At 43.5% G+C, this 14,505-nt stretch overlaps 1 protein-coding gene across 3 annotated transcripts in view; it reads left to right on the top strand.

Moving 5' to 3' along the window:
- The first annotated feature begins 4,251 nt into the window (after positions 1-4,251).
- Positions 4,252-14,505, top strand: part of LOC133970429 (trinucleotide repeat-containing gene 6C protein-like) — a 33,702-nt gene continuing 23,448 nt past the window's right edge. For 2 of the 3 annotated variants that reach the window (XM_062407243.1, XM_062407242.1), the window contains exons 1-3: positions 4,258-4,357; positions 9,830-9,932; positions 10,685-10,706. In XM_062407243.1, coding sequence (XP_062263227.1) covers positions 9,870-9,932; positions 10,685-10,706 — 85 coding nt within the window. In that variant the 5' untranslated portion in view covers positions 4,258-4,357; positions 9,830-9,869. Of the gene's footprint in view, positions 4,358-9,829; positions 9,933-10,684; positions 10,707-14,505 lie in introns of all 3 variants that reach the window. The other variant, XM_062407241.1, reaches the window with a different exon arrangement.

Raw genomic sequence — 14,505 nt, 5'->3', positions numbered from 1 at the left:
CATTTTGCATTCTGTGTGATGCTGTTGTTAATTTGTAATTAGTTAGTGATATGATTCTTTTACAATAAACACACTCTTTGTCTCTGGTGAAAGACTGCTCCTCTCATCTAGCCCTCTCCCCCTCTCACTCTCCCCTCTCCCCCTCTCTCTCTCTCTGCTGAGTCTCAGTTTCTCTTCTTCTTTATGTGAATATAATCATGAGTGGCAGACAAATATCGACCATGGCCATTGTTGGCCCAAGTGTGTATTTGCTCACTAGAAAAGACTCATTATGTTACAGCAGATTGATATCTCTGCCCCCAAGGACTTTAATCTCCCCTCAAATGAAAATAGAAACAATCATGGCTGTTGGTGGGGTGACACTTTTAGCTCTGTAGCACACCTGCCACTCTCCAGCACCCCCCCCCCCACCCCAAACAGGAGAGAGACCTTGGCCGGCACAGTTAGTGATGGGATGCGCTGACTTTGAAGGATGACGAGCGGACCAGCTTTCATAGCATGTGACTGCACCATCTTTTCCTCCCGCTGTCTTCTCTCTGTGGGATAGATGTTGTGCTTTGTGTGTGTGTGTGTGTGTGTCTATGTGTGTGTGTGTGTGTGTGTGTTTAACTGAGTATGATTGAGAAGACGTTACACTGATGACAAGAGGAAGGACAGACTCATCATACTGTTAGAGAATGATAAATGATCTTATACATATGACACAAACTGAGACAGGAGGCAAACAAAATACAGTGAGAATGCAAATGAATGTTTGCTAGAGCTAAATTGGTCAATTGAATCATTTGAGAGTGCCGCTCTGCAATGGTTCGGCAGTCTGCTGAATGGGGGGCTGAAGCCCACCCACACAGCTCACGTCTGATTAGCTGTGAAGCACCATCACTTATCTCTCTTTCTATTACCACACAATTTATGAAATGAAGTGTGATGATGTATCGCTCAAACTAATTGTGCAGACATTTCTTATTTAGAAAGCAAACATCAGTGACAGAAATGTTGAAATAACAGCCCAACCGAAAGAGAGGCTTTCAGACTCTGCACGGGTCAATTTGTCATGCTTGTCTGAAATTCTTTACACTTGTAATGTTGTGTTTCTTACCATCTTTGATCATTTTACCTTTTCCTAACTTGCCTCGGCTCCTCTTTGAGAACACCACCCCATATAAGGCTGGGCTCTACTCTCTAAACTATATGGTTGAACAAGATAAGTTACCAATGTTAGCAATAATCCAGGTGATAGCATTGAATACGCTCAGAACAGTTTGTTTAGATTTATGTTGAAAACCCATACTCACGTTCTGTACCTTCAGACCATTTTCAAGGCAAATACACAGTCTGCACATCTGAATACTTTTAAATAAATAAAAATAAATTAATATCATACTGCAATATGAACATATGCAGTCATGCATATAAAATTATCAAAAGTATCAAAAGTAAACTAAAGATATCCCTTGTGATTTCTCTTATTCTAACCTTAGCTTTGGTTATAAGCTAATGTTGGAGGGTTGGATCTGTAACAGTGGATCTTATTTCGTAAAGTTGTAATTTTTTTCAGTGCAAAATCATAATCTGTAACATATAGTTATACGTAAAAAACATGTAATATGGCATAAAATGGCATTGAATAAAAAAGGTTAGGTAAAGAGGTACCCGAAGTTTACAACCGCTATTGACCAATGATATTTAACATATATCCTATAAATGAGCTTGGCATTTGCACATATGCTATTTTCAACAAGCATGAAAAGCTCTCTCTCTCTCTCTCTCTCTCTCTCTCTCTCTCTCTCTCTCTCTCTCTCTTCTCCTAAGAGCCCAACTGCCCCCCTCCTCGGTGTGAGATGACACTTTGATCGACCCAGCTGCACTTCCCCGCTGAACTCTTTCCTCGACCAGACAGGTCAGCGTGGTGGGGGTCATAATTTAATTCCTCACATACTCATTGACTGGCCTTGTGCACCAATCAATGCTGCTACCGGTCACAGTGGGGACAAAAGTTTTTCTTTTGTGTGGATCCCAGTCACTCACTGTCTTCCACACAGAGGCTTTATTTAACTCACTGCATAGACTGGTGCATGTCGAAATATTTACATTTGTCTTTTTCTTTGGGGAAAAGACATATGTCAAACTACTTTTTTGTGTGTCTATTTTTTGCAAACCTGTCAATCATATCGGACTAACAGTTACCATGCTGCCGGATATCCACCTCACTCATCTACATGGATATCCCAGCTCACTGACATTTACCTCCAGTTAGCCTTACTCCATCCATGTGCCTGTCAAAAACACAGTCTCTGGGATTGGAGCATCTACACAGTGCTCATGTACAAACACACACGCACACGCACACACACAAAGTTTGAAAAGGACTCAGGCAATAGATTATTTATATCTCCTGGAAGATTCATTACCATGGTGCGTGATTAGTGTCTCCCCTCCTCTCCTCTGTACACACATGTCCCCACTCACACTCCATCATCTTGTAGGCTGAATAATTGTGTTTTGCCACCATCACTTTAATGCACACTTCTGCAATTATCCAGATGTCAGGGGAGATAGCGTAAAATACATGTGCTGGCGACAGCCGGTTTAGACGGGTCCGTAATTGCGAGCACACGGTGCTGATCATCCTGTTTCATAATCAGATTCATAGTTATTTCTTGTGGGCATTCACTGTTTGATGTTTCTCCCGGATTCATTTCCTTATCAGCCACCAGAGACTGGGAGTGGACCTCATTGGCTCTTAATGAGATGCAGACAAGGGTATTTATTCAGCCATCCGGCTCATTGAGTGGTGACATATTGGCCTTGAAAGCGCTCCAGTCATATTTCTCCTCGATTCTGGGGCGGCGATAAGGTTTCCAATGGGAATTTCAAATTATAAAGTAGCCAGAATATACACATGGTTTATCAACTGGAGGGTATATAAAGAAGGTGGCCCTGAGGGTCCAAACACAACAACCCATTTTCAGACATTTCACACAAGCACAATGACCACTGAGAATTAACAACAACACTTCTGGAAAATGTGGGATAGCACTTCTTGTTTGAGTCTGGACAGAACCTAACTCCCTGGTGACTGGAGTTCAACATCATATTCTGTTTCTGCTGTGCACAACTACCAGTGATCGAGTGCACATTTTAAACTGGGATGAGAAGATGGAAGATCAGATGGAAATCATGAGGAGAGTTTTTAGGACATATGAGGTAATTCTCAATATGTTTTTAGCATTGTGTCAGAGAAAATTGTGAATGTCCTCTTATGGTCAGACTAAACAAGGTGAGAAAGCCCCTAACACAATTTCTAACCTTCATTTGAAAGAACTATATTCATTTGTTTGTTACCAATTCAAGTTTCAATTCCTATTTCACTGTTATAACTGTTTCCTATTGTTTGCACTCAATTAGCACCTTATAGCTGTGTTTGTTAAGGTGCTTTATGAATAAATAAAGTTTATCATTTAAGTTGTGGCACCATTGAGATCATTTAAGAATGTTACATACATTACAACGGATCTCAAAACATGTCCCTAACGTTGGAAAAGCAGGCGTTCTCTGGATATCATCAGAGGAAATATTGAAGGCCTTTAGAAGAGGGACGATAAATTAAGATTAGATAAATTTAGATAAGGTAATGTAAGATAAGATGTACCTTTATTTTTCCTCCATGGGAGGGGGGGGGGGAGAGAGAGAAACAGCAGTAGGAGAAGATGCTATATGTTAATTTCATCTGCATTTACTCACACCTGCCGACTTTTTATGTTTAGATGCTCATTTTTGCACATCATATACTTAACATTTCAATTAACATCACAGTTTTATTAACGTTTGAATGGGCTACTCATTGGTGGAAGCCACAGTGAGATCCTTGTATGCTATTTATATACAAATACTAAGTAGACGGGTTTATTCTAAGGCCTTTCTAGTGAGCATTTTAAAACTAAGATAGAACCTCAGACTCCCTGTTCCTGGTGCTGGATCCCCACAGATCGTGTTTCTGCTGCACACTTGCTTACGTTGCTGTGTCGCTACGTATTTAACGTACAGGATGGGGGGGTGGGGGGGGCATGATGGTGTGCGGCATGTGATGAGAGGGGCAGTGATGGAGGGGCTGCAGTTGTCATGGAAACGCCGGGTGAGGAGGGGTAATGGTGGTGGTGGGGGGGAGGGGAGGGGGGGGACAGTTTGTTTTGTTATTGACGGTCACGTGGCAGGGTGAATCCCCGCCCCCCTCCCGCCTCCTCCCATTACCACGGATTCAAGCGTCGCGAGCTCCCTGCTCCGGTCAGTAACTACAAAATGGCTGCAGAGGCTCCGCCGCCGCCGCCGCCGACGAGGTCCCGCTGAACGCTTCACGGTAGGACCCGGGCGGGTTGTTCTGTGCGGGCTCGTGGTTCCTGCTCGACGGCTTTGCAGCTCCGCGCTGCGTGGAAACACGCAAGGGGGTGTGTGTGTTTGGAGGGTGGGAGGGGGGGGGGGGTTGTTTTGAAAGAGGCTAAGAAAAAAAAAATGGCAGCTGGGAGAAGGAGCGCGGAGAACGTCTCCGGGTCAGCCCACTTTGACATCCCGTGCTGCCGTCGCTTGTTGACGGGCATGTTTGTTTTTAGACGACCTTAGCACGGGTTGTTGTTGTTTTGGGGGATTTGACTGCAGAGCTAACTCGAACTAACCCTGCAGCACAAGTGAGTCAAGGGCAACCCGGGCTGTGTCACCGCTGGCAGGACTTGCTGTGTACTCTGCAGCTCGGCCAAGACGCTGCTTGGATCGGACCCACCGAGCATCTCCACCCGGGGAACACCTCGCATTGCCCCGGCTGAGCTCCCCCAGAAACACTCACGAGCTGTTCCAGAATATGTGCAGCTTTCTGCATCAGTACACATCACAGGGAGACGCTCACTGACGCTGGCAAGTTGTCTGTGGCCCTGGCTTTAAAAGACAGTTTTTCATGCATTAAGTCTAAATAGTGAGTTTGGAGACGTGACATCGCCTCGGGGCTGGTTGTAGAAGCTGCACCCAGGCTGCTCGGGGTTTGATTCAGTGTTATGTGGTTGATGTGCATCTCGTCAGCTGTGCAAACCCTTGACAAACCCGGAATTTAAGCAGCTGATCAACGGCTTGTTTTTTAAAGTTTGAGTCAAATCTGAACTTTTTGTTATTTTTATTTTGTAGTCTCAGTTTTCAAATTCCCAGGACCTTACCGCTTATTTACCTCTTTTGCTGGACAGTATGTAGTGTTTCTCTGAAATTGTAGTCCAGGTAATGTGTGTATGCGTGTTCTCATGTTTATTATCTAGTTATATCTTGTCCCATACATCTACAGAAGATAAACTTAACAGAAGTTAATTCCTGCATTGTTGGACGATAAAGCATTAAATTCCGACTGAGTCATAAAGACACTGTTCTCCCACAGCATTAAAAGCCCATGACCTGCCGTAATGTTGATAGTGAGTCAGGCCATCGCTGGCCGACTCCTGTTGCAGCTCCACATCCTGCAGTGGCATGCACTCTTCATGGAGAGGGCAGTGTGTCTGTGTGCACACTGGGAATGCCTGTGTGCATGCATGTAGAGGGCAGGCTGACGTCAGCGGTGAGGCCTGCTGGTCTTACTGATGTGTTAGAGTCCCTAATTTGGGTCCGGGCCTGGCAAGGGATGAAGCGGTGGTGGCGGTAAAGGGAGGGGGGGTTATTTTCTGTCGCTGCCAGGTCAGGGGCCCCAGTCAGCACCCAAGCCTCTGAAAGAGGCAGTGTGTAAAGAGGCGCCAAAGGGGGCTTGATAACAAAAACAGACCACTAAATACTGTGATTACTATACAGCTTAGGTCATAGCCCTTCTTTCAGTTAAAAACTCTCAATGGCCTTTTACTTACTGCTGGACTAGAGGACCGAGGGGCACTTTGCCAGATTGTGTCATTTGGTTTGGCGGCCGGTTTGGTTTCGATGATCAGATGCCTTGTTGGAGTTCTCAGTGGAAATGATGAGCTTGCATTCTGCGAGGGCGATATATTGTGGTCAAAGAAACGTTTCGGTTGTTTCAATGTAAAAAAGAAGAGGCTGTTGCTCGCTCAGTTTCTGTGAATACTGCACAGGTAGAGCAGATTTGTAGAGGTTACTCCTACATGGCTGTTCGTGCTGCTGCTTTCATATTCAATATTAAAGGAGTTGAGCCGTCTGTTTAATAGATGCTACTCTAAGACAGTTTCTTAATCGTCCTTTGCAGAAAATAAAAACAGGAGCTTTTACATGCTTTCACTCGATTCGCATATAAATATGGAAATGGTGACAACGCTACGTGATTGTAATTAAATAAGACGCTTGTTTGTTTGTGGTTTTTTTTGTCTCTTGGACCAATAAATGGTCAAGCAGGCTTGTGAAAGTGTCCCCACTACATTTGGCGCAGACAACTGGGATTGGAGGCAGCACCCTTGGAGTGCAGCCACACAAGTTATTTTCGGGGCCAGTTCCGAACACTAGGAGTGCGGCGTAAGTTTCTTTTTTCGTTTGTCGTTAGCCCGGGTCAGAAAGCATTAACATGACCACACTGAGAATAGCCTCAAGTACTTAAGAGACTGCAATCCTCTTTGCAGAGCACAAGGACTTTGTTAGTGCTTACCCAGCAGTTTTTAGACCTTCACACAAATTGAAAGGTGGCAGTGACTGCTTGGTCTTTTGCTTGTTGTACAAAGCACCATATCGGATATTTTTTACAGAGTTAGCATAAAAGCTGTGTCGCCCCTGACGTGCGTTCGTGCGGACGAGCAGAAGGGGCTGATCATCCTGCCTGGCTGTGGCTGTGGCCTCTAGCAAGCCATCTCCCAAAGGCTCACCGTGCTCTTGTTGGGCTTGCGATGGCATTCCTGGCTATGTGCCCAGCGACGGCCGTCTACCACCCCTTCCCCCATCGCCCACACAGACACACAAACCAGCCCCATCAATTGTAGCACCCTCATCCTCCATGCTTTAGCACTTACAGCATTACCATTGGCTGTGACAGTGCCCCTCTTCCTCTCCTTCTCCATGTGGTTCTCTACCAGCTTTATGCTGGTTGTCATTCTTCTGTCTTTGGGGTCTCCCCAGTTTTTTTTTTCTCCTTTTTGTTTTGCTTGGTGAAGTGAGTGTCTGGTTTTGAGACGGACACCAGGCTCTAATCCTGTTGTTCTGACAGGACGGTTTAATTCCACAACACAGCCGAGCTCATTGGCCCGTGTCTTTCATGTCGACACTCACCCTGCCTCACTCCAACAAACGGCTGCTCACGATGTAGCTTAGCCCACTACTACGAGAATATATAAATGAAATAAAAAAACATTGGTGTAGCTTCTCTGGCGTATTCATCGATTTACAAACTGTTTTATTATTGTGAATGTTTCAGTTATATCTGAAAGCAAGACCCGTAGAAATGTATTTATTTTTAAAGCATCTTAATGATCCATGGTGGAGTCTGTATCTTTAAATAGTAGTTTAAAGATATTTGTTCTGCCTATCCATATAGCACCATAATATTATCAGAGGTGAAACAGCAAGTGGGCAGGAGGTTCCATTTCTGTGTCCTCACCATCCGTTAGCACCTAGAGCCCATGGGACACACATCTGTCCAAGCCAGGCACATGTTTGGAAATGAAACAGCAGCTTTCATTGAGGGAGACTATCTCTTTCCAGCTCAGGGACCAAATGTTTCTTAAACTGAATTCATTTTGATGCATTTCTCAGCACACGCTCTCCTCGTCTGGGTCGGAGGCCAACAGCAGCTCATATTAACTGGAGCATCTCTCTCATCCTCTGATCCTTCATAACACAAGCCCAATGATTTCTTTGAAAGGAGCAGCTCCCACTATATATTTAGAACTGCAGCTGCACCAGAAGGCTCCTACCAGTCCGTAGGAGTTAAAAATCTGTCTATAGGTGAATAGTGGCAAGAGTTTTTGTGTCAAAGTGAATTTGGGATACAGTCTCAATTTATCTTAAAGCTCCTCTTCATCCCAGCTCCTCTGAACCATCAGGCCTGTCATGCTGCAAGATTCACCTTTCACTGCTGAGGTAGCAAGCTGGTCTGGTGTGCGAGTGAGGGATATTGTCTAGAAATGTAGTTAGTTTTTTACTTTTGAAACTTACTGATAATATTTTAAATAAAAAAAAAAAAAAGGCCACAGGTTGTGTTTTGTTTGTTTGTCTGATTTCTCAAATTACTTAACTTTAAATTATTTCTTCTGGCCATTTTGCAAGTAGACATAATCTGTGTCTTCATATGTGATAGCAGCGTAAAAGATGATGTAAAGAACCGACAATGGGGGAGGTAGCCTGATGTTTGAGGCCGATGGGCGGCTTTGTCATGGTGACCTTATATGTCACCTGCTTGTTAGCCACACAGTCTAAGGGCAGAGGTGAACATGGCTTTTTGGCGATCGTGGCAGAAGCTTCTGTTGTCAATTTTAACAAAGAATTGCTGCACACTTTGCAAGCTGAGTTTGGAAAATCTAGTCTCAAATGTTCAACCAGTCACCACCAGTTAATTGACAATAACTGCTAGTTGTGCAGCTGGTTTCTCAATCAGTTAAGTGAAAGCGTGCTTCTTGTTCAGGGGTCATTTTCTAACTTTTTCGGGGGGAAAGTTCCTGGACAGTTTGGGATGACATTTAGCATTGAGGTCAAGTAAAAGCAGCCGGAACAGGTTAAAAGGACACTGTCAGTTAGAGTTATGAGCCAACAAACTGACTAAGGCTCTTAACTGTAAGCTAAGATTTGTACTTTAAATTGTCCAAGTTTTCCTTTTCTTTCGGTTTTCCAGTTCCATCCTTGAACCTCCACAACCAAACTGATTGCTTAAGGGCACAAGTCTGTCTCCACCTGACTGCTCACCAGGGCCTCAGGGAGCGCTTGTTGCCAGGAGATGGCACACACCTCTGTTGCCTGCAGCATTCAAAGCTTGGAAGTAGAAAAAGGTTGATGGTTTTATGTGCAATTTTTAAAGGAACAATTCCGTTGTATTTAATCTTTCTTCCAGACTAGTTCGTCTGTGTGGGGTCCTTAAAAACTTAGTAACTAGTTCTAATTTTTAAATCCGTTTTTCTCTGTAAAGGGTTATTTATAAAGAGTAAATCTGACCTCTCAGCACCTGCAGGTGAAACTAAGGGGTATTATCTGTGTCTGTTGTGAACATCTTTCCTCTCATGACAGGTTAGTGGAGGTGCAGAGTTCACTTAGACTAAACGATGTACTGATTAGAATTTGGTGATCAAAGGTCAAGGCCACTGTGACCTCACAAATGTCTTGTGGGATAAAATGATAAAGTAATGACGTTTATATCCAAATGGCCTCTACTGGCCGATATTCAACGCTATGAGAAGGGGATTTGACCAGATTTCCGGCTGCTTGACCAGTTAGCAGAGTCAAACAACCGTTAGGCAGTTTTTTTGTAGTCTGCTCCCAGATTAGCTGTGTTGGCATCTGTTGCACTGGCCGGGGGTGGAGACTTAAGAATGGGGGCCTCGTCTCATTGGTCCCATCTAAACCTGCAAGGCTTCCTTAATGGTTTCCAGAACCAACCCTAAACACCACCAAACTCAAGCACGTGTGTGCACACACAAGGTTCAAGGCATTACACTTAGTCAAGAAATGTGCAGCTTGGGAGTCACACATCATCCCAAACCCACATTCTTCTCTCTGGTGGTTGTATTACTGCTACACATGTGACTTTGTTTAGCGGCCACTGACAACACAGACTCCTACAACAACAGAAATTGCATCCTCTAATGAGCCATAGTATCTTTCTCATTTGCTGGTGTTTGGTTATAAAAACAATGTCCATCTCTTTCTTTTTCTCCTGGGTTTTAAGCTGTGAGAAGAAGCAAAACTCACGAGAAGAGAACCATTTGATGGAAGATAAGAAAAAGAAAAAACAAGAAGAGAAGAAAAAGAAAGAAGCCGCTCAGAAAAAGGTAAGCCTGTGGCCTCTCTTGACAAACTCACTCACCTTTGATTTCGACTGATATCATAATTCCAGTGCTGTCCTATTTCTGGCCAACATCCCAGTGGCACCAGTCCTGGAAGACGCAGCATGCTCACACACACATGACTGACAGACCCATAAATCGGGAGGGTACAGAGAGGAATGGGGTTGTCAGAGTGAATATCTAAAAGTAATAATGATCTATCTAAAACGTGGCTCTCTTGCTCCCACTCACTTCTTACCTGTACCCACCTCTCATCTCAACTTCCTGTATTCATTGTTTTGCTTTAAAAGCACAATGCAGAGATGTGTAGTCACATGCACATTGAGCCCATGCATTATGTCATCCTTATCCTCATCTTCCTTCCGTGTGTCTGTTTCCCTTGTTGGCTTAACGGGTTGGCCTGCTGCTCTAAGTAGTCTGTATCCCTGACATATTTTTGTCAGTGGTGCCAAAATAGAGTTTGTGTATCTTATGAGAGGAATATTTGTATTATCAATTTTTTTAGGTACTCGCCAAATGAACCCTTTTATCCCATCAAGCATTATGAATGAACATGAACCTCTTAGCATTTCAACAGATGAGCAAAACCAGCCCCTAAAAATGTCTTCCTAACTGGTCGTGCAGGTTGAAAGAAAGCGTAGATCGTGATTTCACAAAGTTTTCACAAACTATGTTTATTGCACAATCTAATGTTTTTTTTTCTTTCTATTACTTATTTATTTCTCTCTTCTTTTCAGGCCACAGAACAGATAACCAAAGGTGAGTTGTGGTTACTTATTAAGTTGTTTGTTTAAAGTATTTTGCATCATCATTTCTTCTAGTATGTTTATTTTGCCTTCCAAGTGTAGATCTTTCTTTGTTTAGTGTATTCATGCTAACACCAGGTTTCTCTGTGCAGGCAAAGGTTTGTCTGTCTTTTCCATGAATTTAAAATATGAGGTTTTCAAACAGAGAGGCTGATTTTCTACAGGATTACTTTTCTTCCACTGAGACTCAATTTACCCCCCGTTCGCCGCTGTGCAGTTTGTATATGAGGCATACAAACATCTTCAACTGAATGCATTAGCAGCAGCCAGGTGGTCCATACTACATGAGCCAAGAAAGAGTCCAGGTGCCCATACAAGACTAATAAGGAGCATGGGGATTTTGCAGCTGCTCCTCAGGCCTCCCCATTGGCTCCTTGGGCATACCTGGGAGGAAAGAGGTGAGGAGGAATATCAGAGGAGAAGAAAACAAGAGGGAAAAACCCACCAAACAAACAAGAGAGAGAGATTCAAGTAAACTGGACTAAAAAGGGATTTCTGTAGGAAGGAGTATGCTTAGCCTGCAGGTTTTTAACTCGTCCTCAGTGGCAGCTGCAAACCCACTCTCTGCATTTTGTCTCCCCCAAACCAATGCTCTTAATGACCAGAGAGCGGCAGATATGGACAGTAAGGAGCAGATCCCCTTGCTGCTCTAAGCAGGCAGATGGGAGTGGGAGGGTGGTGTCTTTCAAGGGGCAGTCAGGGCTGATCTGATTAGAACTTCTGGCGGGCATCAGCTTATTGACCTTACAGCAGTTTATTGTCAGCTAAAGAATGGACGAATGAGAACCACAGCAGGAAAAAGTCTCGGCAGTTCACAGCAAGTGAGTGGGTGTTTTGATGATCATTTATTAAAAAAAATACAAATATCTCATGAAAAAAAGGGAAATACATATAAAAGAAGCAGATGAAGAGATTTGAGAGCTTTTGTCGTTTTCCAGAGTTCATGCCTGAAAACAACTTAAGTGGCGATGGTTAACGTTTGGGAAAGGGTGCTCGTGAGTGCACTGTCAGTGAGTCAAACACCAGTGTGTTATGTTTTCAGCTGATTTTTGTTATATCATTAAAAAGGAGGAGTAAGTCGTTCTCCTCTTGTGGCTGCGTAGAACCGTGAATTCAAAGGTCAGCGCCTTGACCTCCCACTCTCCTCCTGAAAGATGAGTTAATGAGACTGTACGGTCACTGAGGTACCCCCCCTCCCCTCGGACCCCTTGTCTGAGTCACCCTTAGCCCCTCACTGTTTGCTGCCCTAATGAATGTGATGTGAATTAGCCACGTTAGCGTTCCCTTTGTGTCTTATCTACTTTGTGTAGTTTTGCTGCATCTGCAAATTGACCTATATACCGCACTTTTCTCCTCATCTGCAGACCAGGCTGTGATTTGCACAATTATTCTCTTGGCTGCGGCCCCTAACAGCAACTAGCCTTGACCTCAATTTACTGTGATCGTCACTCCCTTAAATGTCACTGTTGACTTTAAGCACAGTGTATTTATTTGTTTGCTCTGAACATGTGTGGTCAGTTTTCCATAGGGCTGTTCTTAAATGAAGAAAGAGGATAATAGTTAGTGGATTTCTTCATGATATGAATGAGTCGTCTTTGGGTAAAAAAGGTGGTTTAAAGATCTCAGCATATGTATGAATGTTATTATTAGTAAATATGTGACTGTTGTTTTACATTAATTTAGAAACACTAGTGTCTCAGTCACCATACAAAAAAGCAGATTGTCTTGGATGCTAATGCAGGGTACACTGGGAACTAATTAGGAAAACAGTGCTAGCTGAATAAACAGGCATCCATACACTGGAGATCTCCAGGAAGACCCTGCGCACCATAGTTACACTACACCACCTCCCGTCTGGCCTGATGGAGAATCCCACCCTGGGACCAACAGGAGGAATGAGCAGAGGAAATAGGTACCAGCAGAAGGTGGGCTGTAAGGAAGAAGATGGGACAAGCTGTCGCGGTTACATTTGTGAAAAGTTCACTCGATTTTAGAGAGCTGCATGCGAGAGCAGAAGAAACAGACAGCATGGACTCTGGTTTCCTGTTTGCCGGCACAGCTGCAGGGGCCTTTTTGTAGGATACTTCTACTGGCTCGTGTCTGTGTCATACACTCAGTGTCACTCTCCATTTCCCCTGATGTGACAGGCAAACATTTACAGCATATGTGCCACTGCAAACACACACATAGTTTTGCCTTAACATCAGAAATACTACACCGATCACTCTGCCACACTAGACCACACTGACATGGTTGTGATTCTTCATTCGCAAATGCAGCTCATTCACTTCCAATTATAAAAATACCTGTGAGGGGGCTTTTACACCCAACACGTTTTATATATTCAAACTTTGTGTGTGAGAGTTGTTTGTGTGGGACGGAGTGAACACTGTTCAATGATCTCTGTTGCAGACCGAACAGCGGAGCAGAGAGTGGGGGGGAGGGGGTCTCACTTTGCTTCCAAGTTAATTCTGGTGCAGTTCATTCGAGGTTTGAAAGTGACACAAATCTACCACAGGACTTTAAGTTGGCGTATGTGTGATCTTCGACATTATATTATCTCAAAACCTCAGCTACGGTTGCATTGATTCCCTCTGCGGCTCACAAAATGACAGGGTGAGAGGGATTTTATACATGATCTGTACAAGCAGTATTTATGTATCTATGAATTAAAAGTGGTATTGATCTAACCGTATTTGCACATATGGAAATATGCATATCTGCAGACAAGTCAGGGTTTTTGTATGAAAATTATATTGCGTTAGATTAATTGTCGTTAGTAGTTTAATCCATTTTTCTGTTTTCGACTGCTTTTATGGATGTACCAACCGGTTGACTTTTTTTAAGGTTGTGGTAGAAAATACCCGATAACAGAGTAATAGTATTAAGCATCAGCCCCATCACAGTTACTGTGTCCCACAACAGAGGCCGTCTGCCATCGACAAGCTGCACTTGATGTCCACGGGTTAATGAGCTTTCGGGTTTCTGTTCACACTGTGCGTTTTTTATCCCTATCAAAAGACACGGGGCAACGAACATGCAAAACAAGGCGAACATTTACACAGTGCAATGAAAGATAACATTATAAAGTAGTGCTGCGGCAGTAATTTCATAACAGATTAATTTGCCGTTTCACATTCCCTTAATTACGCCCAGCGCTTTGTGTTGGAGAGTCATAAATTGTGTAGCGATCAGGGGGGAGTTTATACCAGTGTGCCTCTTGTCATCGCCGCAGCCTCTTTTACATGTCGTATCCCAGTGAGCACAGTTTATCACGGATGCAGCAGCGGTGATGATTAACTACATTTTAAAGAGCAACAGAGGTAATGGCTTGATTGTGCTGTTGTGGAGCGTCATGCACTATAAATTATGCATATGAGCCTATTACCAGTTAATGTATAGATACTTCAGTAGTTTGAATTATCTTAAACTCAGCTCGGAAGAGGTTAGCAGGTCAGAAATGATTGTAGTTTTATGATGGGTAAATTGGATTTTATGAGAATTTCTGCAACTGGCTGTTATGTGAACTGTGAAATGGAGGATTATGTGTTGTTTTGGTATTTTCAAAAATAAGCTAGGTTTGTGAAATGTCTCAACATTTTGTTGGTTGATGCCTCTTGCAGTTTCTGTGCGAAGCGAATATTGGCTCACAGTGACTTGTGTTGGTCCAGTGGACGCTACTCAGGTCAGGCAGACAAGACTAGCACTCTCTTTCACACATCACTTCCTCTAAATTGTGACAGGCAGTGGAA

Source organism: Platichthys flesus, chromosome 16 (assembly GCF_949316205.1).
Source record: "Platichthys flesus chromosome 16, fPlaFle2.1, whole genome shotgun sequence".
Taxonomy (NCBI): Eukaryota; Metazoa; Chordata; class Actinopteri; order Pleuronectiformes; family Pleuronectidae; genus Platichthys; species Platichthys flesus.
This window is presented reverse-complemented; position numbering and strand designations above follow the sequence as displayed.